This window comes from Bacillus rossius, chromosome 16 (assembly GCF_032445375.1).
Source record: "Bacillus rossius redtenbacheri isolate Brsri chromosome 16, Brsri_v3, whole genome shotgun sequence".
Classification (NCBI taxonomy): Eukaryota; Metazoa; Arthropoda; class Insecta; order Phasmatodea; family Bacillidae; genus Bacillus; species Bacillus rossius.
Genome location: NC_086343.1, coordinates 1,390,863 through 1,414,717, shown reverse-complemented (window position 1 = coordinate 1,414,717; position 23,855 = coordinate 1,390,863). Strand labels below are relative to the sequence as shown.

The following is a 23,855-nucleotide window of genomic DNA, read 5'->3' as shown; positions in this document are numbered from 1 at the left end:
ACAGCTGTGGTGTGCAGTGAATTATGATAATCGTTTACACATATCTAATTGGAATATAAAAAACGTACATGGAGTACCTTAAATATTGTATGCGTTCATAAATATATTTCTTCAAGGGTACAAATTTGCAAGATACGTGAATAGTCAGTTATCAGTAAAACCTCCATTAACGAATATTATATTTAACGAAAAACCTCATGCAACAAAATAAAATTTTGGTCCCGCTGAACCTCCATAAGATCAATGCTGTTTTAACTTTTAAATACCGAATTTTATTTTTTCCGAAATAGTGAAATTCCCTTTACAACGAACTGCCGCTTTTGAAAAACACGCTAAAATAAACATCTCCTACAAGGCATCCACTAATTTTTTTGCATTCACTGCTTAAATATATGTGCGTATAACCTTAAAATAATATACACCATCGCGGAAGTCAATAAATAAACAAAGCATCATGGATAACACACGTCGTGTATACATGCCACACTTTGTTCAAAATGGCGGGTACATTTAGCGCTAGTGGCAGAAATCTCCCGTACCATTTCTCTGGCAAGACGAACAACTAGTATATTTTGCGTTTCTATGGTTAAAGATGCGCACACGCAAATATTTAATAACTATGGTGTAGTACAATTTCTGTACTACACTGTTTTCACTGTTGTTTATTTATTTCCACACGTTGTTACGGAAATAAACACAGTACTCCTGAAAAATTAATTCTAATCCTAAAAAGCTGTGACAGATTGACATTAAAATGAAATTAGAAATTTTAAATGAGTTGATGAAGGTGGAAAAAAAAAGTGATATAGCTAAACGTTTCGACATCCCGGCGTCTACACTTTCGACCATATTATCCAACCGGGAACAGATCGGAAACAACGCTTCTATGGTAGGAACAAATCAAAAACGTGTGAAAGTATGTAAAAATGATGATTTGGACAAGATAGTGATTTATTTCGACTTTATTAAACATGATATTAATCAAGTGTATTCTATGTACTTTTTCATGTTTAATTCCTCATATCGTATTAAACAGTCAGAAAGACAGTTCTAGCCATTTAGGTGAAGCTTTATGATGACTAGAAATATATTGTGCGAAACCTCCATTTTACAAACCCCTTTACAACAAACACAACAAATTTTCGTTCCTTTAGATTTGTTAAATAGAGGTTTCACTGTATAACGTTATTGCCGTCACCATCGAATACTTAACCAGACAGTAAATCCCTGGCAAAGTGTGTCTCGTGTGGAATATTTTTGAGATGCGAGCATGGTAGCACGTCTGGATTACTAAGACATCTCAATAAACATCCCTCTATAAAAAAAGAATTTGAGGATGCTAAAAAATATGAAGTCGCCACTGAAAAATGGGCAAGTGAAGCAGACAAAAGAAATAGCAGCAAAAAACAACTAACTTTAAAAGAAACATTTAAATGATCTCATATTAGAATTAAATTTTTTTTTTTTTAATTTTCCCCAATCCCGTCCCCTTTCCCGCGGGAATAATTTACTTTTCCCGAAAATTTCCCGCAGTACAAAAACCTATTCCCACACACCCCTAATATACTTTTAAAAGGAATTATAAATTAATACATATGCACACACAAATTTTTAATTTGAATCATTACCATATTAAGCTTTTTCAGCCAATAAGTCTTAAATTTCGAAGTTCCTGGGTATAAAAACTTAACAAGATTTTACTATGTAAAGTGATGCCATTTTCTTTAAGGTAAAAAAAAAATTAACAAACTCCCACACAATAGTTGTTATACTTTCACATTTTTATTTAAATAGCTAACGACCAACCTGTCTCACCAAATCTGTCTGGTTTTCACATTCAGGAACACAAATTATTAATGTACAAAAATTAAATTATTTAGTTTTGGAACACTTGAGTTCATATCACGAGGAACGACGACCCCGGGAAGAGACCGCAGACTGCACCCCGAGGGGACACTGGCGAGCTGTGGTCAGGGCAGTGGTCGGCCGAGGCCCGTGGGCCCGAGGGCGGTGAGCACCTCCGCCCTGGAGGACGTGACCAGCACGGTGTGCTCGCTCTGCGCGGCACGAGCGCCGTCCAGCATCACCGCGGTCCAGCCGTCCTCCAGTACCTCCACCTGGGGCGCCCCCTGGGCCAGCACCGGCTCGATGGTGAAGGTCATGCCCGCGGCCATGCGGCCCTCGTAGCTGTTGTCTGGCACACAGTCCACGGGGCATTCAGTACATCCTACAGTTGTGTCACTCTACACGTAAAAATGTAATATTACCAAATGATATCCCTGATGAAATACAATATAATGTATTCCCAAAATTCTCATTTAAAATTTTCCTTACATAATAAAGTCGTCTGAAACATGCTCTACGACAGTGGCGGATCCAGGATTTTGGTTTCGGAGGGGCTTGATCCAGCTGAGGCTAGTCTTTATCAAGGCAAACACTAAAACAATAGTGGACCCAGATGCTTTTGGAGGGGGCTTGAGCCCCTTAGCCCCCCCTCTGGATCCACTACTGCTCTACGACATCATCTTGCAAGAGAGAATATTGCAAACCAAGGCTCGAGCTAGTCGCGTGTGGGAAATGAAATGCGAAAGCACGCAGCGGGCGGGAGAGAGCAGCGACTCACAGCAGTGGTAGATGTCCGGGGGACCGTGGAAGTACGTGCCGATGCCGTGGCCTGCGAAGGCGGGCACCACCGTGAGTCCGGCCGCGCGCGCGGTGTCCTCTATCTCCTCGCCTACGACACGACGCACAGCATGACTGCACGACAGCACGACAGTCCTCGGGCAGATCGTGGCGACAAGTTCCACACGTAACAGAATACATGCACAAATAAAAATTTCAGGAAATTCTACATAGGAAAGAACTTGTGCAATGGCAATGGTTCATTAGATTCATTAGAACAGAGTGGCCGATTCTGTTACTTTCCCAATACTTAGTTACTGTTGGGAAAACAACGTACTTTTTAAACCACATGCTCGGAAATGACTACCGCAACTGGGAATGAAGTGAAGCGAGACTGTGCAGTCACGGAAGAAGCAGATATACTCCAGCTGCATGTTGACAAGCAAACTCTAATATTTCAGAAATATTAAAATGAGGAGTGGAATATTCTTTAATTAATATGATCTCGACTGCACTGAATTTAAATTGTTTTGTCAAGAAAACTTGTGCACTGTACATATATCAAGTTTTGTTGTTTTTAAAAAGCACATAGAGTTTTTTTTTTCACTTAGCTATGATGTTTTGTCATTATTGTACTTTATGGACATAATTAGTTTCTTCGTAAAGTAACAATATCGTAAGGCAACAGTAAACCTACCCGGTAATCCGCTGACGGAAGATGGTAGATTTATATATATATATATATTTTTTTAACGCACTGGCTTTAAATTGTAGAGAAAAAAAATAATAAAAGGTTAACAGATTTAACAAGAAAAAAAAAACATGTTTACCTCTTACTTCTTCAACCTAAAATTCTATGATTCTAAAGAAACATCACTGTTACTGTGTAACTGCTGGCAGATGATCGGTTTTTACTTTTTAACTGCCAGATCAAGTTGTTTGGGAAAACCTCAGCAGTCACTGTACTGTACAGTAAATGCCAAAAGTCAACTCTTGTGCGCTGTCACGAAGCGCAAAACACAAACACACATACGTGAGCGCCTCTTAGAGAGTGTCTTTTTGAGAAATAATGCTTTCCAAGTTAGTCACACAAAACAACCATATTCAGTGTTTTTCTTACTGAACTAACCTCCAGCCTGTTACAAATTAAGTGCATCATAGTGTAATTGAATGGTAAGGAAAAGTCTCAGGACCCAGTGTCCGTGCAGCCTGCACCGTGTGGGCACAAGCAACGGTGTTGGCGCGGACCACACCGGCTCACCGAGGGCACAGAACAGGCGGCCTGGGCGGCACAGCGCTATGGCACGGCGCAGACACTCGCGCGTGGTGCGTGCCAGGTGGCGGCCCTGCTCGTCCACACGTCCCACCAGGAACGTCTCTGAGCAGTCTCCGTGGAAGCCGTGCAGGAACACCTACACACGGCCCCAAGCCCGCGGCCAAGGTGTTGCGCACTAGGGTCACAAGTCATTGTTATATGTGCTGGGCAGTCTGCTCTGATTCCAATATGAACAGTACATTTAATTTTTAAAATTTTATTGCAGTACTAATCTGCAAAAAAAATTACCAAGGAAATCTCCCTGATAAATTTTTAAGTAAAATATATTACTAGCTTTAGTTACAAAATTATTTAAATAATTCCCTTCTAATAAGTCCCATTTAAAATTCGGACAAAGACGTTAACACTTCAAACACGAATTGGATTGCTGCCCAAAAACAACGAACCATTTTTATTCATTTGTCAATGACATCTGAACTGGTTACATAACTTTTAACGACAATTTACTTTATAATCATTAAACCTTATAAAAATATTTGTTAAAACAACCACAGTTGATGAAACAACCATAGTTGAACCTAGCAGGGATAATGAGTTAAATTGACATGTCATGCTGTCGGCCATTTCTGTCTCAGCATTCTTACCCTTATTTGTTTCACGGATCGTGTTGTGTCTGTACGTTTACAGTACTACCATCTTTAGTTTATACTTTTTCGCTCGTGAAATCTTAAGTGTTAATTTTCTCAATTAGCTAATGGCTTTAAATTACGTTTCAATCCTTTGTAGGTAACTCATTTACCGAACTTACACAATTCCTCAAGTTACTCTAGCTTAGTTTAAAAAGAAGTGCTTTAAAGTTCTAACTGGTTGAGAAGTTTTTCTTGAGGAGAGGGAGTCTTTTCTATCAACTTTAGTTTAGTTTTCCTACATTGGCCTAGAGCTGAAATCTTAAATGTGTATCGTTGAACCATTATGACACGGTCACTCACCGTTCGTCGCCCTGGTGGCGGTGTTGCGTGGATTCCCACTGACTAAGCTTACGCACCGATTTCTTGGCATAAGAAGCCTTCCCTGACCGAGTTGCAGTTTGTTAATCATAACAGCGCGAATCCTTCCCGTGAGTCTATTTCAAATATTCTTCGTCGCTGATTCGCTGTCAGTAGTCCCTCCCTTTCTCAGCTGTCTCTGTCACCTCCTCCGTCATTACTCCTTCCTCTCTATGGTTCCCTGCCTTGCTTAATCCGTCTCTTCAGCTCTTTTTAAGGTCACATGCTGAGAGTCACTCGTGGCAAACATATTTGTTGTCCTGGACCCCCGCTCGCGGTGGCTTTGTAAACTGTTTCCAGCAATGGCGTGTTTCCTCATCGCTACTGTCTCCTGTGCCACATCTGTCCCTAATGTCTAGATATTAATCTTATTAATAAATGTTTAAAAAGAAAAAAAACTTGGGTTTTTCATACTACTAAATTAAGTATATCTAATTTTTAAGGCCATGTCAATATAATAAACCAAATTTCATTAAAATAATTATTTTCTCCTTTTCAGACTTGTGCATTCTCATTCAGTTCATTTCAAGTCTAGCTCATCGAGAAGTTAGTTTAAAATCGAATGCAGAATTAGTACCAAACAGAGACAAACAAACACACAAACAAGAAAGTGAGTTGATAAAAACTTAGTAAAATTAGTATTTCTGACCAGACTCTTAACAAAAAAAAGAAAAGAATTGTTAAATAGTTTCTGTGGAAAATAGAGCATCATTTATTTAATTCACTCAGAGATGTTATCACGAGGGCACCTGCCAGGGGTACCAACCGTGACGTCCACATTGACCAGGTCACCGTCGCGCAGGGGCCGGTCGTCCGGGATGCCGTGGCACGCCACGTTGTTGACGGACGTGCACACGGACTTGGGGAAGCCGTGGTAGCCCAGGGGCGAGGGGTACGCTCCGTGCTGCACGATGAGTGTGTGCACCAGTGCATCCACCTCGTCCGTGGTGCGCCCGGCCTGCAACACCCGTGCTTCCGTGCTTCCGTGCTTCCGGGTCCCAGCCTGGGCCAGTCTTCCTCCTCCGCTGACACGTTCCACAACTGTCACGTCTGAAGTGCATGTGTGCTTCGGTAACCCTGAACTGCCCAGGGACACCGGTAGTCAGCAGTTTAGTTTGTCTGTGGCTGGTCGTGGGACGAAAATATGTAACATTGATGAGAAACTGTATAGTTTCCATATTATTACTACACTACAGCTGGAAAATATTATTGAAATGTTTACATATGTGAAATCAGCCTTCAAGTTAAATGATTTACTAGAATTAGCAATAGGGCCAAATACCAATATTCTCAACTCCGAATCCCAGAGAGCTTTGGATATACCATCGAATCCAAATATATAAGTCTCAAGGGTCAAAAATAAAATAAAAAATGCACAAGAAATAAAATTGTTAACTATGGTGTCGGAACATTCAATATCTACTTCAAATGTTTATTTCACAAAACAAAGTTTCTAGAATCAGCACATTTTATTTTATTTATAAAATTACAATATAATGGAGAATGGTATAATAGGATATGTATGAAGGTAAAAACCTATAAAACTTATGAGGTTATCAGTGTTGAATGTTAAATTTACTTTATTAATAACGTCAATAGTTATCTTCAAGTATTTAGCCTGAATAGTGGTAGGTGTGATGGTGATCGCTGGGAACTCTGGCGCGGGACGGTACCTGCAGGGAGCGGCCGGCTGCGTCCAGCACGAGCCGCGCCAGGCGACAGCTGGCGCGCATGCCTGCCACCTGCTGCTCCGTCTTCACCTCCGCCTCGCGCTGCTCCGGCTCCGTGCCGTGCACGTAGGGCGGGCGCGGGATGTGCGCTGGCACGGGGCGGGCCGCGCTCACCCGTCCCGGCCGCACCACCTCGTAGTCCCCGAACCCCCGCCTGCAGGGCAGGAAGTTATTTCCTAGATTACTGCAGGAGCTTAGTAAAATAAACTGAAACAAGGTGTGTTTTACTTTCGGCTTAAAAAATGTTATTACCACACAGCAGATATTCAATACGAATTGAGCTTCTCAATTTATAACCTTTTTTAAATAAGTCCTCTTAATTTTTTCTGAATTTTTTTTTTAAAATTTGTAATACTTAATATTAAGCAAATTCTCTTACAAGCACCAACATACCTGTATTATTGTTTATTGTTTTATCTGAATGTCCTGTGTACATTGGTGCCATTTGTAAATAGTTGCAGCTTCTGCATAACTAATATGAATTTTCAATTTTAAGTAAAATAAATACCTAATGTGAACTGAATAGTTTGTTTTCCTTTTCTTTGAAATCGCTCTTTTTAGGCCTTGGTTTAATTTAATTGTTCATTGCTTGTTTAGTGTCTGATGTTTTGCTTCCGCCCACTCCTTGGAAGCACTAGTTCAACATTTAGAATTATTTCCTATGCTACGGCCTAACATTGTTTAAGTCTCTTGCCTCGAGGCAAACAGCTTGCAGGCTCCTTGCTGGTAATGATGAAGTTGTACCAGCGACATTATTTACCCTGGGCAGCTCACGCTGTCAAATACTTGCTTGCAATTTGCTCATTTAGAATTTTATATTTATTCATACGGTTCAATGCATTCTTGTTTAACTTTCCAGTTTCTGGCCTCGTATGTTGAAAGGCTATTATGTTTTTTATGAAAGTGTTTAACATCATTTTGTTCATGTTTCTGCACTAACCATTGTGATCATTGGCATGTAACAATTTGACATATAATTAAATGGTTTATAGCTCTGGAGACATGTCTCAGTTGTGGAACCTAGCTCTTATTTTGTCCCTGAAAACTTTAAAAGTTTGTTCAACACCTAATGTAAGTGTTCGATGGACAGTGAACTACTATCTATTGCACCCTCTTTAATGTTTGTGTCAACATGTTTTCAGTACTCAGCACTTGCTGCATATATATTCTATTTTTTTTTGTATTGCCAAAATAAGCATAAATTTTGAACTTTAAATTCTTGTACTATGGTATGCTTGAACATAAGTACCTGAGACTTTGCTACTTTTTGAGTTCTTGTTAATTGCTACTTATTTTTTGCAAGCTTTTTTAGCTTTAATATAATTTGTAATAACGCAGTCTGTAAGAATCTATGAGTGAACACACATATTTGATTCGTATCTACTCCACCATATACTCCTTGTTTTCCTAACCAAGCTTAGGATTCCTTTGTGTGACTTCAGTTAAGCCCAGGCAAGATTGTTTAGTGTGTTGGGATCGGGGTTCGGACCCAACATGGTGCAGTACGAAGGGTCACCCCTTTTCCAATTCTCTTTCCAGGCACAAAATGCTTCACAATCTGCCCCACCATGCTTCCAAGGGCCACCCATTCATCGTTTAGTTCCTCCATCTCTACCCATCTACGATATTCTGCCATCAAATATGCCTCCAACCCTGCTGTAGCCACTCTACCACATGCTTTCACCCCTTTCTCTCACCTCACCTTTCCTTTTACGCCCGCTGCCACCTTTCAATCTCTGTGGTCACTGATTCCCTTCATCACCATACTGCTTACAACCAACCACCTCCACTAGTCTCACCAGCACCACATCTAGCAGAGTTCCATTCTTCCCCTTCCCCTACCACTACCCCTCAGGGTGAGCTCCCCTCCCTCCTGGCAAGTCTAGGTCGCCCCCCCCCCCCCACCCCCTTGCCAAGGCGGTGCCATCCTCGGGTCCACAACTTCGATACTTTCTTTCATAATTTTCTTTTGCAGCTTTTCTGTAAGTGAAATAATAAAATTCAGAAAATGATTATTCAAACACTAAAGAATCTGTAACCAGCATTTCTAAATTCCAACTGGTTTCTGAGAAATTAAAGTTCATGGGTTACATTACGTAACCCGTGCAGTGATGCAGTCCTCGTTACCCCCTCCACTTTCTTGCTACTTCTACTCCTTACTTCGATATCTTATACCTACCCTTCATTCCTAACTGTTGCTTTTAACCTCTTCCCCCCCCCCACCCACCCCCGTGTTTTTCCACACCACCAAGGTGTCATTTAGCCTCCTCAGTCTGCTGATCTCTCCCTCCCGCCCCACACTATATCAGTAAGCTCCTCAGCCAACATTCTCTCATTTTACACACCTTGAGTCTGCTCGTAACTGGTTCACCGCTTTTATTTTTTTAGTTATCCTGTCGGTGTAAGTGAACTAGCTTGCATACAGAACTATCAGAAAAGTTTTACTAAAATCTTGTTTAGTTCTTGTCAAAAGCTCTCCGACTCACCCACAAATTTGTGGACAATGAGTCTGGGAATGACGTACGTACTTTTTCCAAGGGGTCTTCCAGATTTTATCTAAGGAACGCAATCTTTTATGAATGCGTAAAGTGTTTTGGTCACATTTCAAAAAATATTTCTTACAAATATAATTAACTAACATATTTAATGAACTACCTACTACTCGGGTTGTTTTATTTGCTTCCACTTTTTTGATTATGATCAGGATGCTCTTTTGCGTTTTACTTGCCTAAATCATATTGAGGGTTATTGTTTTACATGTCATATCCAGATGTTCTCAAGTCATTGGGTCACACACTTATTACTCCTCTCGAGGAAGAATCATGAGAACAAATCTTTTGCTTCAGTGTTATTTAAACTGTTAAGCATATTGTGATTTTCTAGATATCGAATCACTTATTTTATCAAGTCACAATTAATAAAGCAAATCGTGCTTTGGACAATTCGGGTCATGATCAAAATACGATACGATACCGAACTAACTATTGGTTGGAATTAAAGCAAATATTGTAATAGGACATTATAGTAAACTCAGGCCTTTTAACATTGCGAACGCTGGTGACACCCGACTTAGCAATCATAGCAGCTCAACCTGAAGAACGCCCGCGAAATTCCAATTTCCTTGTATTACAATGGGCGATCTAGGCACAGATTTTTTCTCGCTGTTAATAATTAAATTTAAATTTGTTTCAATAAAGGTCATACACACTTTTTTTTTCTCGACATTTAGATGTACATGGTAACTTTCTACTTTTATTTTAAACTTCAGTAGTACAACATTTCACCAAGAAGTACCAAAAATTTTTTTTTTTTTTTGGCCTTTTGAGGGGGTTGGGGGGGGGGGGGGATTTTTAGGTAACAGGAGGTGATTTTTAGGAATACAATGAAGACAGTGAATATTATATGCCTATTGTACCTGTATTCCAAAAATTTTAAAGTATTTATAAATTGCTACTATTTTTTTGTGTGACTGTTAAAGTATATATAAAATGTATTCCAGATTATTTTTGCTATCACAGAGATTTATTTGGCACATCGATACGCGGGTTTTTTTCGCTCTAACCTATCTTAAAGCTATAAGTGTGCGGGAGGGGTTTGGGTAGGGAAGACTCTAAGTGTGTCACAGGCCGAAGCTTATATGCAGGAGAGGTAGCATGCATCATGTGCTAGGAGGGGATTGGCCAGCCATGGCAGCGATTGGAGCTATGACCAACTCCCCTCACTGACTATTCTAGACTAAAACTATATAATTTGGGCCCAGGAAAAACCTGCATAAACATAGGGAAAATATTGGGCTCTTACATGCGGAGTGCAAAAATCATGTATTATGCGTGCAAGTTGGTTAAGGGAAACAGAAGGATGGATCTGGAAGAAGAGCTGAACAGAGTAGAAAAGAGTTTACCATGCGGGGGTTTGGGAACTTGGACATTGCTGTCTGTATTTCCATTTGGTGGCACTGGTTGCTTTGGGGGAGACTTTCACAGTGTCCTGCCAGGTTGCCAGCCTACCTAAACTAAATTAAGGAAGGGAAAGTTATTTGTATGCCTATAAATAAATATAACCTTTAAAATAAACATTAAAATATGTTTGTATTCGGTAACTGTAACTTTATTAATTTAGTATTTTTGTCACGAGCTGGTGGATCGGACCCACACTCAGGAGTGGATAGAGCTTCAGGTTGACTGAAGTCGGTTACAGAAATTATCCAGTCCTTCATCGCGCCGATACGGTTGATATGTCCCCCCGAATTTCATGTAAGAGAATGTAAAATAGGTTAATGCAATCACACTCAGACGATGTCGATATCAAAGCACCTAAAGAAATTTAACTTTAAAAAAGACTCCGAGCAGTTAGCAACATTTCAACCAAACGTTGCACGAACTTTTCAAGCCATACAAAATAATTACAACAGCTAAAAACTGAGAAAAAAACGTGCATTCAAAATTGCTAAAAAAATGCCCTTATCGAAAATGGGCTAACGCGGTAGGATCAGGCAATACCGCTAGAATGCGCTGTATAACGTGTCTTTTTTTTTTTTTGGATGATTTTCCTATATTGTCCTACTACAATATTTGATTAAAGTAAGAGAAATCTTTGACGTCCTTGATGTTGGCAATGATATAAAATTGAATTACGGAACGGAATATTTTTTATGATATTGGCAACAGTGAAATCAAAAAATATAACCGTGAAAAAACAAAAACCAAATGATGAGAGTTTTTGAATGATCGTGGAACGAGGAGAAGAGAATAATAAATACAATTAAATATCTTTATAAAGTGAATAAATAAAATAGTGAGCGAGTTTTTCAGAACTCGCTAATGATGCGTAAACATGTAACTTCGGTAACGAGCCTATTCATGTGTTCTCATATGGCAAAATGAACTTATAATATGAAACTAAGACACCATAACGTAGAATGCTTTAAAACAATGCCGAGCGTGATAAACATATGAAAAGTATTCATTTGAGGGAAAAACGGTAACAATTTCCCCTATTTTTAAAAACTAACTATAATAATGTTTAATAAGACGGTATTATCGTTATAAGGTAATAATCTTTAGCGTGTTGAGGGTGAAATTTTAGTACCGGTATGTATTAGAAATGCAATGAAATAATGCACAATGGAAATCTGACAGGTTGAAAGTCTAATGTGCATGCATGCAGGTACGAGCCGAGGTTGTGCTGTTTGCAGACACTGATGTAGGCTGCAATAAATTTTGTACATTTTAATAGTCATAAATAAACATAATAGCTTTTATAAATTTATTAGCCAGGAAATTTGTGTTGGGTCGAACATGGCAATAAAAATAATATTTAACATTTGGTTGGTTCTCTAAAGCATTACGAATGGGGTGCTATTTTGAATTATTTTTCAAACTAAATGTAGCGATCCAATAGATCCCGGATGAGACTTGATTTTCGATAAGGAATTATATTAAAATACTGCCCAGCTTGGTAAAATCCACTAAACAGTTACTACTATATATTTTCTATTCTAAAATATTAACCTCTGGAACATTTTAAAAGACATAACACTAAGTATATGTTTGTGTATTTATTTTTTGCTGAAATGACAGAAATCAGTCGTTAAATACTTCCTACAAACCATCTATTAACCTTAATGAGCTAATTCAACACGGTTGGTTATTGTATAAAAAAATATTATTGATTAGGCTAACTTATATTGTTTAGGTTTACAAACAGTTTGACCATATTTAATAGTGTGCCTTCTAAGGGAGTTATGAATTTTATTGTCCATTCTTTGTGTGTTTCCACCCCTTGCTAAAAGTGTTGGCCGTACAACAAATTATTTCGGTCGAAAGATGAAGATAACATTTTTAAGTAATACGAAAATAATAATTTGTTTTTAAAATTCTTCCCATGTTTTTTTGTTCACCCACTTGCTGCAATGTTTATTTTATCGAGAATTGTTTCAGTTCAAAGTATTAGACAAAACAGACAAAAATGACACGATTTACAGACAAACGGAACGGATTCAAGTGTGCCTACTAAGGGAGTTATGATTTTTTTGTCTTTCAGCCCTTCATTTTTCCATCCCATTCTATAATAGTTGGTATTATAAAAAATATTTCGAATGAAAGTTGCAGATAATAATATAATATTTTACATTAAATAAGAACGGATGTAATAATGCACAAGGTACGGAAATCATCCTTGCATCATTGTTCGTCGTATCAAGAATGTATTTAGTCAGAAGTTTTTGGTATACACCTACGTTTTATAATACGTTCAAATGGATGCAATATTTGTATCTATAATCATGGTAGTTATAGCAATTCTTCTATTTTCCATAAAAACCTTCTCTATTTCTACCCCTTCGGTGGAATTTTGCCCATTAACGAACTCGATTGAGATTCCACTTTACTATATATTTTTAATGCAACAGTTTGGAAGTGATTTGTGCAAAATTAGCGTAGTTATCGTGCCCATAAAATTGTGATATATATATTTATTTATATAATCTTTTGAGTTGACGATGGTTTTTTGGTCTATGTACCTTGAAACGAAAAAATATATAAAATTTCCCGGAAGTCGCACCATGGTAACGTTCACAATAGGTAATCTATCTAACACGCACTAAAATCATTGAAACAACTACAAATCAACATGAAAGTTTTAGAAGATAATTTTTGAAGTAATTGTATTGACGTCACATTACGTTCCTATTTCTAATATAGTTCTGTGGGTGTATGCTGTAACATGCTCAGTGTTAAAACAAATTAAAATTTCTTTTTGTTAAACGGTAATACCCTTAATGAAGAAAAAGAGTTTGCAAACTTTTTAAAAATAATATTTAAAAAAACATACAAGTTTGAGAAAGTGATTTGCATTTATTTTTGGATTAATTAATTTTGTTTGCGTGACAAATGTCAGCCAAGCCCACAGCGGTGGCTGACCGCTGTCCAACTGTCACTGTCACTTAGTTTTGAGACAGCGAATGGAAGACTTTAAAATAAAATAATATAACATGAAACCACAATAAGACAGTTTAAGTTAAGACAATTTGCATGTCTTTGCGGGTCCGAGAATACACGCCTGGACAGCGCGTGGGCCGACTAGAGTAACCACGTTCAGTTAAAGAATAAGAATGAAAATCGCAAAAAAAAAAAAAAATCAAATTTAAACAGTGCATATGTGCGATAAATTTAATAATTGTTTGCAAAAATTAGGCTATGATTCTTGCTGCTACACAATTATTATTTTTAAAAAAAATTAGACTGTGAAAATTGACACAAAATCGAAGTTTCTAACCCTTTTGAAAGTTATTGGTAGATGTAAATACGAAAAAAAGTCGTAGGAGAAAAATTGTAAATCTCATCAACATTGATAGGCATACCGAGTTTGAAAAACAACTGACCGTTAAATGTGTAATTCAATCGAAACATTGCATGGAAACAGTACAAAATTTTCCCTGGACCTAAAAATGTGGCTGTACCTGAGGTATAACCGATGGAGAAATGAGAAAAAGGGATGGGACCGAAATGTAAGACGTAATCTAATCTGATAAAATGGTTCAGTCAGTATTGCGATAGTTCGTTATACACAGTGGACCTTCGAACAGAGAAAATCCAGTAAGATCAACTTTTAGAAAATGTTTTTGTCAGCTACGGACCGAGAGCTACGTGCTTGCACAATCTCAGGTTTCTAGCATAATATATATTATTCGTAAGTTGGTTAGAATCAGTATACGTCAGTCATTGAGTCACACACAGTGCTGGGTGTGAGTGTATATGTGTATGTGTACTTTCTGTGTTACATACGTTTTAGAAATGCAGATATATTAGCTTTATGAAGTTAATGACCACTTCATATACATACACTATATATCATATAAATGGAACATATTTGTTCACTCTCGACTATGTTCTTAACACAACTCATGCCAGCAGTAGGTAAACAATCCAGAACACACGCATGTGCGTGCAATGTCTCTTAATTGCTATTCGGAGATAGAACTCACATCAGAATGGTCATCAATTTTTCAGTGACGGACGGATCTGTGAAGAAGTGCCACCCGCTGTTTTACAACTGTGTTTACTTAAGATTTGTATTCGAAAATAAAACGGTTGAAGACGGGATTTGTTGTAACTGCGAGTCGCTGTTGTTGCAGATGCCGGCGGGCCGGACGAGGAACACATTCCCCGATGACGCGCCTGTTTGTTGTGGTCCGTCGCGAGTGCGTGGACACGTACTGCGGCCTTATCGGCGACCAGGCGGCCGCGTGGCAGCCCGTCGCACTGTCCTGCTGCAGTCCCGCGAGTGAGGCCGCGCGGAGCCCCGAGTGCTGCCGGAGACGACCGGAGGTGCCCGAGCACCTGTGCAGGTACGCCCTTCAGCGCTTGTTGCGTGACCTGCCTCGATCCTGCTCTCGCCGCTTTCCGCGTCTTTGAGATCACAGCACCGTCGGAATTATTACGACCTCCGTGAAGATACTACACGAAGCCAAGAGGAATTTCCTTTGGCAGTTTTCTTTAACACTTACGGTTTCTTTCTTAGGGATAAGATTTTCATTATATTTTTAACATGATTTGAAATTTCGTATCAAAGCAAAACATATGCTAATCAGAAAGAAATTGCATTTATTAAGTTATACCATTTACTAGCTAGAAACCTCTGACAACGAAGAGACACGAAGGGGATCCGATAGATCCAATGGGTAAGAAACCCTAAAATTGATAATCTAAATGATAAACACCTATAGAATAAATAGCAGTCAATTTTTTTTTTTGTTTGGTTCCCATGGTTGATATTTAAAAATCACGAGCTTTTGACTGACGTGTGTGATTTGTGGCGATTCACAAGTAACATGATAGTTTTTTGATGAAACCAATGTTAGTCAAACACATTTTATTCAAGCAAAAATAAAATAAACAGCAAACTTCATTCAAACTAAAAAAAAAAAAAAAGAATACATACCTCGTTCGAAGAAGAAATAGTAATTATTAAACAAATTGATTATTAAAAACACTAAAGTTTAAAACAACAATTGTGGTTTAGTAGTCAAATCACTCGGCTGTAGTTGAGTAGTCAGGTCACTCGGTTGTGATTGAGTGGTCAGGGCACTCGGTTTTGATTGTGTGGTCAGTGCACTCGGTTGTGGATAAGTGGTAAGGTCACTCGGCTGTGGTTTTGTGATCAGTTCACTCGGCTTGGGTTGTATGGTCATTTGACTCGATTATTGTTGAGCTGTCAGGTCACTTGGCTGTGGTTATTTGGTCAGATCACTCAGCTGCGGTCAGGTCACTCAGCTGTGGTTGAGTAGTAAGGTCACTCGGCTGTTGTTTTGTGATCAGATCACTTGGCTGTGGTTGAGCGGTCAGGTCACCGGGATGAGGTTGAGTGGTCATGTCACTCGGCTGTGGTTGAGTGGTCATGCCACTCGGCTGAGGTTGAGTGGTCATGTCACTCGGCTGTGGTTTTGTGATCATATCACTTGGCTGTGGTTTTGTGATCAGATCACTTGGCTGTGGTTATGTGGTCATGTCACTCGGCTGTGGTTGAGCGGTCAGGTCACTGGGCTGTGGTAGAGTGGTCATGTCACTCGGCTGTGGTTTTGTGATCATATCACTTGGCTGTGGTTTTGTGATCAGATCACTTGGCTGTGGTTATGTGGTCATGTCACTCGGCTGTGGTTGAGCGGTCAGGTCACTGGGCTGTGGTAGAGTGGTCATGTCACTCGGCTGTGGTTTTGTGACCAGATCACTTGGCTGTGGTTGAGCGGTCAGGTCACCGGGCTGTGGTTGAGTGATCGTGTCACTTAGTTGTTTTTGAGCAGTCAGGTCATTCGGTTTTGGTTGAGTGGTCAGGTCACTCGGCTCCCGTTCAAGTGATTCATGTTCTAAACCCGGCGGAGTCGCAACCACATTTGTCGCACAACATCATTAGAGTCCACGTAAGGCTGGGTTCACAATTGAAAAAAAAAAAAAACAGTAACTGTAGGTCGCGTGGGCAATATTTTACAGCCATGTTTTTGAACCGACTCATTCACAAAGCTCATAGGATGGTCGTGAGCATGACAGGTCGTGTGCATGAGAGGGAAATGAATGTTTTTAATTTCTGTCATGGACGCATGTCACAACAACCAACGAGACCAGAGTAAGATGCCATTTTGCGGGATTAGAGAACTGTTTATATATGTCAATCATATTGTTTATACCTATATTACAAAATTAGAATGTTCAGGTGAAATTCCTGCTTTAATAATTAATTATTGCTATTGCTTATAAAACGTCACTAACAATTAATATAACAAAAAACAAAACAAAATTGTGGGTAGAATGGGAAACTAAGTTTTTTACATAACCCAAATTAATACTTATGTTGAAATACTGTGTTCACGAATTCCAGGTCAGATGTCACGGAAAAATCATTTGTTAGTTAATATATTTATTTACTAGCACTACCAACGGATGTCGGATACATCGCGAAAATTCATTGGCTGAAATTAACAGTAATATTCCAGTTGTGAACCATCTCGCACAGGTCGTGTGTTGTTTAGTTGTGAAGCCAGCTGAACACTGCAGATAGCGCAGAAGAGTGCTGCAGCAACATCTCATGGCGTCCGCTTCATTAAACTGTTTGCACTCGAGACAGCAAGGGCATGCGAGGCTGAGAGCCGCAGCACTGGTCTGGGCTTCCTCACAGCGCGGAACAGGCCCGAGGTCAGAGGTCAGAGGTCAGCAAGGCCGGACATCCCCTGTCCTCCACAGACCGAGTCGCCCACAACCCGTCAGACTGGCGTCAGATCCGTTACTTAACCACCGGCACACGACCTGGATGCCGCCCACTGTTCCCTGGTATGGGGCAGCAACTAATAAATCAGTTGTCCAGTTGCAAAGGGGCAGCTCCAAAAAATAATGTATACATTCTGTCTGCTAGTTCCGCATAGCATAACTATATTTCATGAGCTTCGGCTTCAAGTCGTATTGTATCATGTTCAAATATCCCCGTGAAGTTCACATACAGTGTCAGAAAGGACAACACCAGCACGATTAGTAAGCACTAAGGGACAAATCCATAGCAGTTGTACAGCTGCAAATTGTAACAAATCCATAGCAGTTGTACAGCTGCAAAATGTAACAAATCCTTGCAAATTTCCATGCATGATTATTCTACAGATGAAAAATTGGGCTTCTTATATTGTATCATAATATTGTAGTTTTATGTGTATAATTTTATAATAATCGAACATTGTGTTTTTTGTCTAGGTATTGATAAGTCATTGTTTATGTTTTGTTTGGTTGATATTATTAGAATACATTACCTTCATTTCCGAAGAAGTTAGAGTTGTTGTTGATTTGAACATTGTAAGTAAGTTAATGTGCCAATGTAAATAAGTTGCGTAGTGGCGGTCACAATAAGACCAAATAGTTTTAGGAATGTTATGCATGTAGTTCAACAGTAAGTCGCCTCCCCGTATTAAACAGATTGATTGTATCTACCCTATGGTTGGCCATTAATTTGTGCCACCAGATATCTGTTTTCCATCTTGAAAAAAAGTTATTAGCAAACAATCTGTAGTAATAGCACCAAATGAGTTCATAGAAATCTTCAAAATGGAAGGAACTATGATTAAAGTGTAATTTGATGTTGTAGATTGTAATATGTATGAGTAGTAGGAAATAGTAGGTTCAATGCCAGGCGCTGAAGTGTAGAGGCAATATGCTAATTAGTGGGGGGAGTGGACCATGGGACAGAGCATGAGGGGTGGGGAGTGGGCGGGGGTCTGGAACGCAGCGGTTGCTGGAGGTCGCCGTCTTGGACGACCACCAGCAGATAGTGACGTAAAGAATAGTTCGGGGCATTCCTACTAGAGAGCGCTAGTTTCCGGGTGTTTTTATAGTTTTATAAAATATTCTGTGTGGTGGGTCGGAATCTAACCGCCGGACCATGTTCATAATAAAATGGTAAGGTTGATAAACATGTCTCCCACTCTGGTCACCATGTCATCATGAAAATATAAGTCTTAATGAAGTATATATAAAATAAGAATAACTCAGAAAAAAATATAATTCTTATGATACAATGATTAACATGAAAACACTCCGAGTTAACAGGAGTAAATCACTGCAAGTATTCCGGAATACCTCGGCTCGTATCGCTCTCCAGCCATCTTGATTTATGTTTACAATGCCTCTCCACACTCACTTCAGGATAAGGCTAGGATGGTTCCTCGCCACAGGCCATTGCTGATCCCTTCCCCAATATCCACTAACTGTGTTTTGTTAGTTTGGATACGACCAGATGTAGTTCCATTATTAGAAATAAATAAAAACAACTTTTTTGCATATGTTTTGTAAAGTAAATATAAACAGGGCAAACCATTTAGAAAAAAAACCTTGCAATGTTATGACCGAGCCACATTAGTTAATTTTAATATAGACATGTCTCATTTTGTTTCAGACTTGAACATGATGCGGATGTTAATTTTTGTGCTGGCTCTGGTAGAGCAGGCTACTCCGCAGTTATCATTGTTTGGCGAAGCGCTGTTGAAGCTTGTCAAAGAAGGTGTCGCACAAGCAAACAACGAACCACGAGACGAGGCGAACATATATCGAGAGTACGACTTCATCGTGGTGGGCGCCGGCAGCGCGGGCTGCGTGGTCGCCAACAGACTCACCGAGGTCCCCGACTGGACCGTGCTGCTCATAGAGGCGGGGCGCGAGGAGAACTACGTCATGGACATCCCCATCATCGCCAACTACCTGCAGTTCTCCGAGGCCAACTGGAAGTACAAGACAGAGCCTTCAGAAACGGCGTGCCTAGGCCACACCAACCGGCGGTGCAACTGGCCGCGTGGCAAGGTCATGGGCGGCTGCAGTGTCCTCAACTACATGATCTACACCCGAGGCAACTGGCGCGACTACGACAACTGGCGCAGCATGGGCAACGACGGCTGGGGCTTCGACGATGTCCTGCCCTACTTTCTCAAGTCCGAGGACAACAACATCGAGGGGATGGAAGTGGACGAGGAGTATCACTCCAAAGGAGGCTACTTATCCGTTAGTAACATTCCTTATCGTACAGCCCTAGCTGATGGCTTCATCCAGGCTGGCCTGGAGACAGGATCTAGAGTCGTGGACTACAACAGCAGGACCCAAGTTGGTTTCTCTTATCTGCAGGTCAACATGAAGAATGGGTCACGTTGGAGTGTGGCACGGGCTTTCCTGCACCCCATACGTCACAGGAAGAATTTACATGTGAAGAAACAGTCACATGTAACGAGAATCCTCATTGACCCCAGAACAAAAGTTGCTTACGGAGTGGAGTTTGTGAACAAGCGTAGAACGTACACTGTGATGGCTAAGAGAGAGGTAATTTTATCTGCAGGTGCCGTTAACTCCCCTCAGATTCTTATGCTGTCTGGCATAGGTCCACGGGAGCATTTGAGAAGTCTCAAAATACCTGTTATAAAAGATCTGAAAGTAGGCTACAACCTCATGGATCACATTGCTCTTGGTGGCTTAACATTCATATGTAATGGTACTTCCTTGCGAACGTATGATTTGATAGGTAATTCCGACAATTATGTGGAATATCTTGCACATAACAGAGGACCATTTTCAATACCCGGTGGCTGCGAAGCCTTGGCTTTCTACGACCTGCAATCACCAGACGCGACTGACGGCTACCCGGACATGGAACTCCTCTTCCAAGGTGGGTCCATAGTCTCTGACCCAACTCTAAAAATGAATTTTGGAATTAGTGACGATTTATTCGATAAAGTGTACAAAGACATTGAAAACGAAGACACTTGGATGGTGCTGCCAATGCTATTACGACCCAAAAGCCGAGGTCGAATAATGCTTAAAGATAAAAATCCTAAACATAAACCTTTGATCTACGCTAACTACTACACTGCCAAGGAAGATTTAGAAATAATGGTAGCTGGTGTGAAGAAGGCAATAGAACTAAGCAGAACGGAAGCTATGCAGAGGTTTGGTTCCAGGCTGCACAACAACACAATTCCCGGCTGCGCGCAGTTTCAGTTCGGGTCGGACGAGTACTGGGGCTGCGCGGCGCGCCAGCTGACCTTCACCATCTACCACCACTCGGGCACCTGCAAGATGGGGCCCGGCTCGGACCCCACGGCCGTGGTGGACCCCCGCCTGCGAGTGCACGGCATAGCAGGTCTGAGGGTAGTCGACGCCTCCATCATGCCGGTGATACCGAACTGCCACACCAACGCTCCTACCTACATGATCGCCGAGAAAGCATCGGATATGATAAAAGAAGACTGGCGTAGACAATCTTGATTCCATGATGTGTAAGCTTCAGTGTTTAGGGGTTTTCAATTTTCAATGGAAACAAAAATCAACATAATTTAATATTACAATATCACTCCTGTAGACACACAGACTGTCAATGATAGGTACTCTTGGTTGATGCATCTCACCAGTTGCTGCCGGTCACATTCACTTGCCAGTTCTGTCTGAGGTCGTTAGGACTTATGGGCAGTTGCACTATTGTGTTTTGAAAGCTGAACGAAATAATTTGAAGCTTCGAGATGAGCCGACACTCGGGTCGGTTCATGGAGAATGATCTCGAATCGACACTGCGTGAGCAAACATGTCCGGAATTTTTACGGACTTTATGCATATTTATTTAATAAAATGTAAATATCAGAGCGTTGTTTTTTTTTCTCGTCAAAACTTCAAATCATTATGTTACAACCACTTATCACCTGAAATATCGTATTTTAAGTGTTTTAAATGCTTGCTATTTTGTTTAAGGCTTTTAATTTCGCCATAATTATTTTCTGTAATGAATAGAGGCTTTTTTTTTAGTCAAAACCTATTAATATTTCAGACTACTTTGACTTACATTAACTTTTAAACAACAGTAAGTGTTTTCAGTCGTTATTAAAATTGAGCCAGCGGCCGCATGTGCTGCTGTCTTGTGTGAACTGTGTTACAATCAGATTGTTGTGACTCATATCATTCCAGTCCACGAATATAAATGCAGCTAACATTTATCTGACACTGCTGCTACCTTCAGTTCACTCGAGGGACAATAGTGTAATCCCAGTCACGGTCATATAGTTGGGTATGGCCACTTACCTTCAATCTCTGTCCGTTTAGTGAAGCTCGCGACGGCCTGCGAACTAACGGCGATAGTAGTAGTGGAACACATCATTAACATTCGTCTTAAATTGAAGTTTCGTATAAAAGTGGGCATATTAAAAAAAAATTTCATTTTAAACGTCGGTTACAGTTAAGGATTTTTAATTTATTTGGGGGCTTTATTGGGTTATAATGCATAGCAATAACTTTAAACTTTGCCGCAATTGTCATTAAAAGTTGGAGTGTTAAGAATGCGGATCCCAAACAAACTGGTATCTCCCATTAGAAAGCATGTTTTAAATTTTAATTGCGTATTTAAATCAAGAATATTCGTTTGCTATACTTTTTATCTTCAAGCAAGTGCCATTCTTTCAAATGTGATTTTTAAACCGGTAATTCTTTTTAATCTAACAAGGGGATGTTCGAGTTGGGACTCACCGATTTGGCTTAAACTGTGTAAGTAGAAGCAGGTGGGAGGGAGTCCCTTTCAGCGTCCGGAAATATCTCGCCTGAGTGGGCTCTAGGAAGCGAGAATAAGCTCTTCAGTCTCTTGTGAAGTAGGGTTTCATGGATTTTTTTACCAATTTTTTCAGGTAGTGCCGCGGTGCAGTGGTCAAACTCATGGTCAGGCAAAATGCCGGTACAAATTCGATGTCATCTGGTGCCGTTTTCTTATTTTTTTTTTACATTTTCATATTTTTTCTTGCAATATATAAAACTATTAATATATAGAATTTAAAAATATTCAAATATATATTACCGTGGCCAGAGCCATTTACTTTGTACGCACTGAAGATAATGAGGAAAAACTTCCTGGTTAAATATTTTAATTAACTAAATTACAGTAAATTTTACTAATTTGAATATATAAATTTTAAATATATATATTTAACGGTTTACATATAAAATATGCAATTAAATATTTGATATTGTGAGAAATAAAAAAAAGCAGTACTAGTGGGTATCGGACCCGAGACATCAGATTGCCAGGCCATCCGCTTGACCACTGCACCACATTGTACCACACTACCACACTGTACCACACTGCTCTACACTGTACCACTGCACCACACTACCACATTACACTACATTGTACCACACTGCTCTACACTGTACCACATTGCACTACACTGTACCACACTGCTCTACACTGTACCACACTGAACTACATTGCAATACACAGTACCACACTGCACCACACTGTACCGCACTGCACCGCACTGCACCATACTGCACCATACTGCACTACACTGCACCACACTGCTCTACACTGTACCACACTGCACCACACTGTACCACACTGCTCTACACTGTACCACACTGCACCACACTGCTCTACACTGTACCACACTGTACCAAATTGCACTACACTGTACCACACTGCACCACACTGTACCGCACTGTACCGCACTGCACCATACTGCACCACACTGTACCACATTGTATCACACTGCACCACACTACACTACATTGCCGACTCGACGTGTGGTGAAAAAATATTCTTTGAACTCTACTTTAAAATCTTTAAAGAGTTTTTTCTCCTTTCCCAGGGTCCAAATAGACGAAATATTTTAGGACTTTGAAAGCGGTGAGCCCCGACTTAGACCCTCCTCTTAGTAAGATTTCCTCTCTAAATTTTCCTGGTATTGCGGCTTGCCATTTATCTTTTAACCGGGTCTTTAGGTAGGTATAAAACGAAAAGAAATTGTGCGTGTGTGGTCCTCGCATGACAAAAGTGAAACATTTTGCTTTTTTTGGGTATAGATAGAGATAAATTATTTTCATTTTCGATCAAACTAACCACATAAAAAAGAATAATAATAATAATTATTATTATAAACTCAATTGGACAAATAAATAACTCTTTTCCACACGAATAAATAAATTGTAGATTATTTAAATTAAATAAAATAAATATGGCAGCGTCAATCACCAACCGTTACTTAAACTGAGGTGTAGACAAACACAAGCAGCGTTACGAGAATTCCGTAGCATCACTACTGCGTCATTTCTACCTCTCCCATACAGTCTCCCCTTTTTTTCCGTTACAACTAGCATATAGCATGCTCCGCTACGTACCTATTCGCACCCCTCC

The 23,855-nt window shown here is 40.0% G+C and overlaps 2 protein-coding genes across 4 annotated transcripts; one reads left to right on the top strand and one right to left on the bottom strand.

Annotated features, from left to right (window-relative positions):
* Positions 1-1,760: 1,760 nt before the first annotated feature.
* On the bottom strand, positions 1,761-9,352 carry LOC134540356 (methionine aminopeptidase 1D, mitochondrial). 2 transcript variants are annotated; one of them, XM_063383032.1, is made up of 6 exons: positions 9,203-9,352; positions 6,618-6,828; positions 5,711-5,902; positions 3,884-4,034; positions 2,624-2,734; positions 1,761-2,194 (listed from the first exon to the last, which is right to left on the bottom strand). In XM_063383032.1, exons 1-6 carry the CDS (start codon positions 9,313-9,315, stop codon positions 1,971-1,973), a joined length of 1,002 nt encoding a protein of 333 aa, XP_063239102.1. In that variant the 5' UTR covers positions 9,316-9,352; the 3' UTR covers positions 1,761-1,970. The 2 variants fall into 2 exon arrangements, with proteins under 2 accessions (XP_063239102.1, XP_063239101.1); XM_063383031.1 differs by having other exon boundaries at positions 9,161-9,343.
* A 2,019-nt stretch (positions 9,353-11,371) lies between these two features.
* On the top strand, positions 11,372-21,332 carry LOC134540355 (glucose dehydrogenase [FAD, quinone]-like). 2 transcript variants are annotated; one of them, XM_063383029.1, is made up of 3 exons: positions 11,372-11,654; positions 14,809-15,021; positions 19,101-21,332. In XM_063383029.1, exon 3 carries the CDS (start codon positions 19,109-19,111, stop codon positions 20,951-20,953), a length of 1,845 nt encoding a protein of 614 aa, XP_063239099.1. In that variant the 5' UTR covers positions 11,372-11,654; positions 14,809-15,021; positions 19,101-19,108; the 3' UTR covers positions 20,954-21,332. The 2 variants fall into 2 exon arrangements, with proteins under 2 accessions (XP_063239099.1, XP_063239100.1); XM_063383030.1 differs by having other exon boundaries at positions 11,372-11,723.
* Positions 21,333-23,855: the final 2,523 nt, after the last annotated feature.

What these genes read in the sequence shown, in the direction of transcription:
- LOC134540356 (XM_063383031.1), bottom strand. Translation starts at nt 9,315, where the DNA reads ATGTTAGTTAATTATATTTGTAAGAAATATTTTTTGAAATGTGACCAA. An exon ending in CATTGTCCACAAATTTGTGG is followed by an intron (nt 6,829 to 9,160) that starts GTGAGTCGGAGA and finishes CCTGCCCTGCAG; the next exon opens with GCGGGGGTTCGGGGACTACG. An exon ending in CAGCCGGCCGCTCCCTGCAG is followed by an intron (nt 5,903 to 6,617) that starts GTACCGTCCCGC and finishes CGGGTGTTGCAG; the next exon opens with GCCGGGCGCACCACGGACGA.
- LOC134540355 (XM_063383029.1), top strand. Translation starts at nt 19,109, where the DNA reads ATGATGCGGATGTTAATTTTTGTGCTGGCTCTGGTAGAGCAGGCTACT.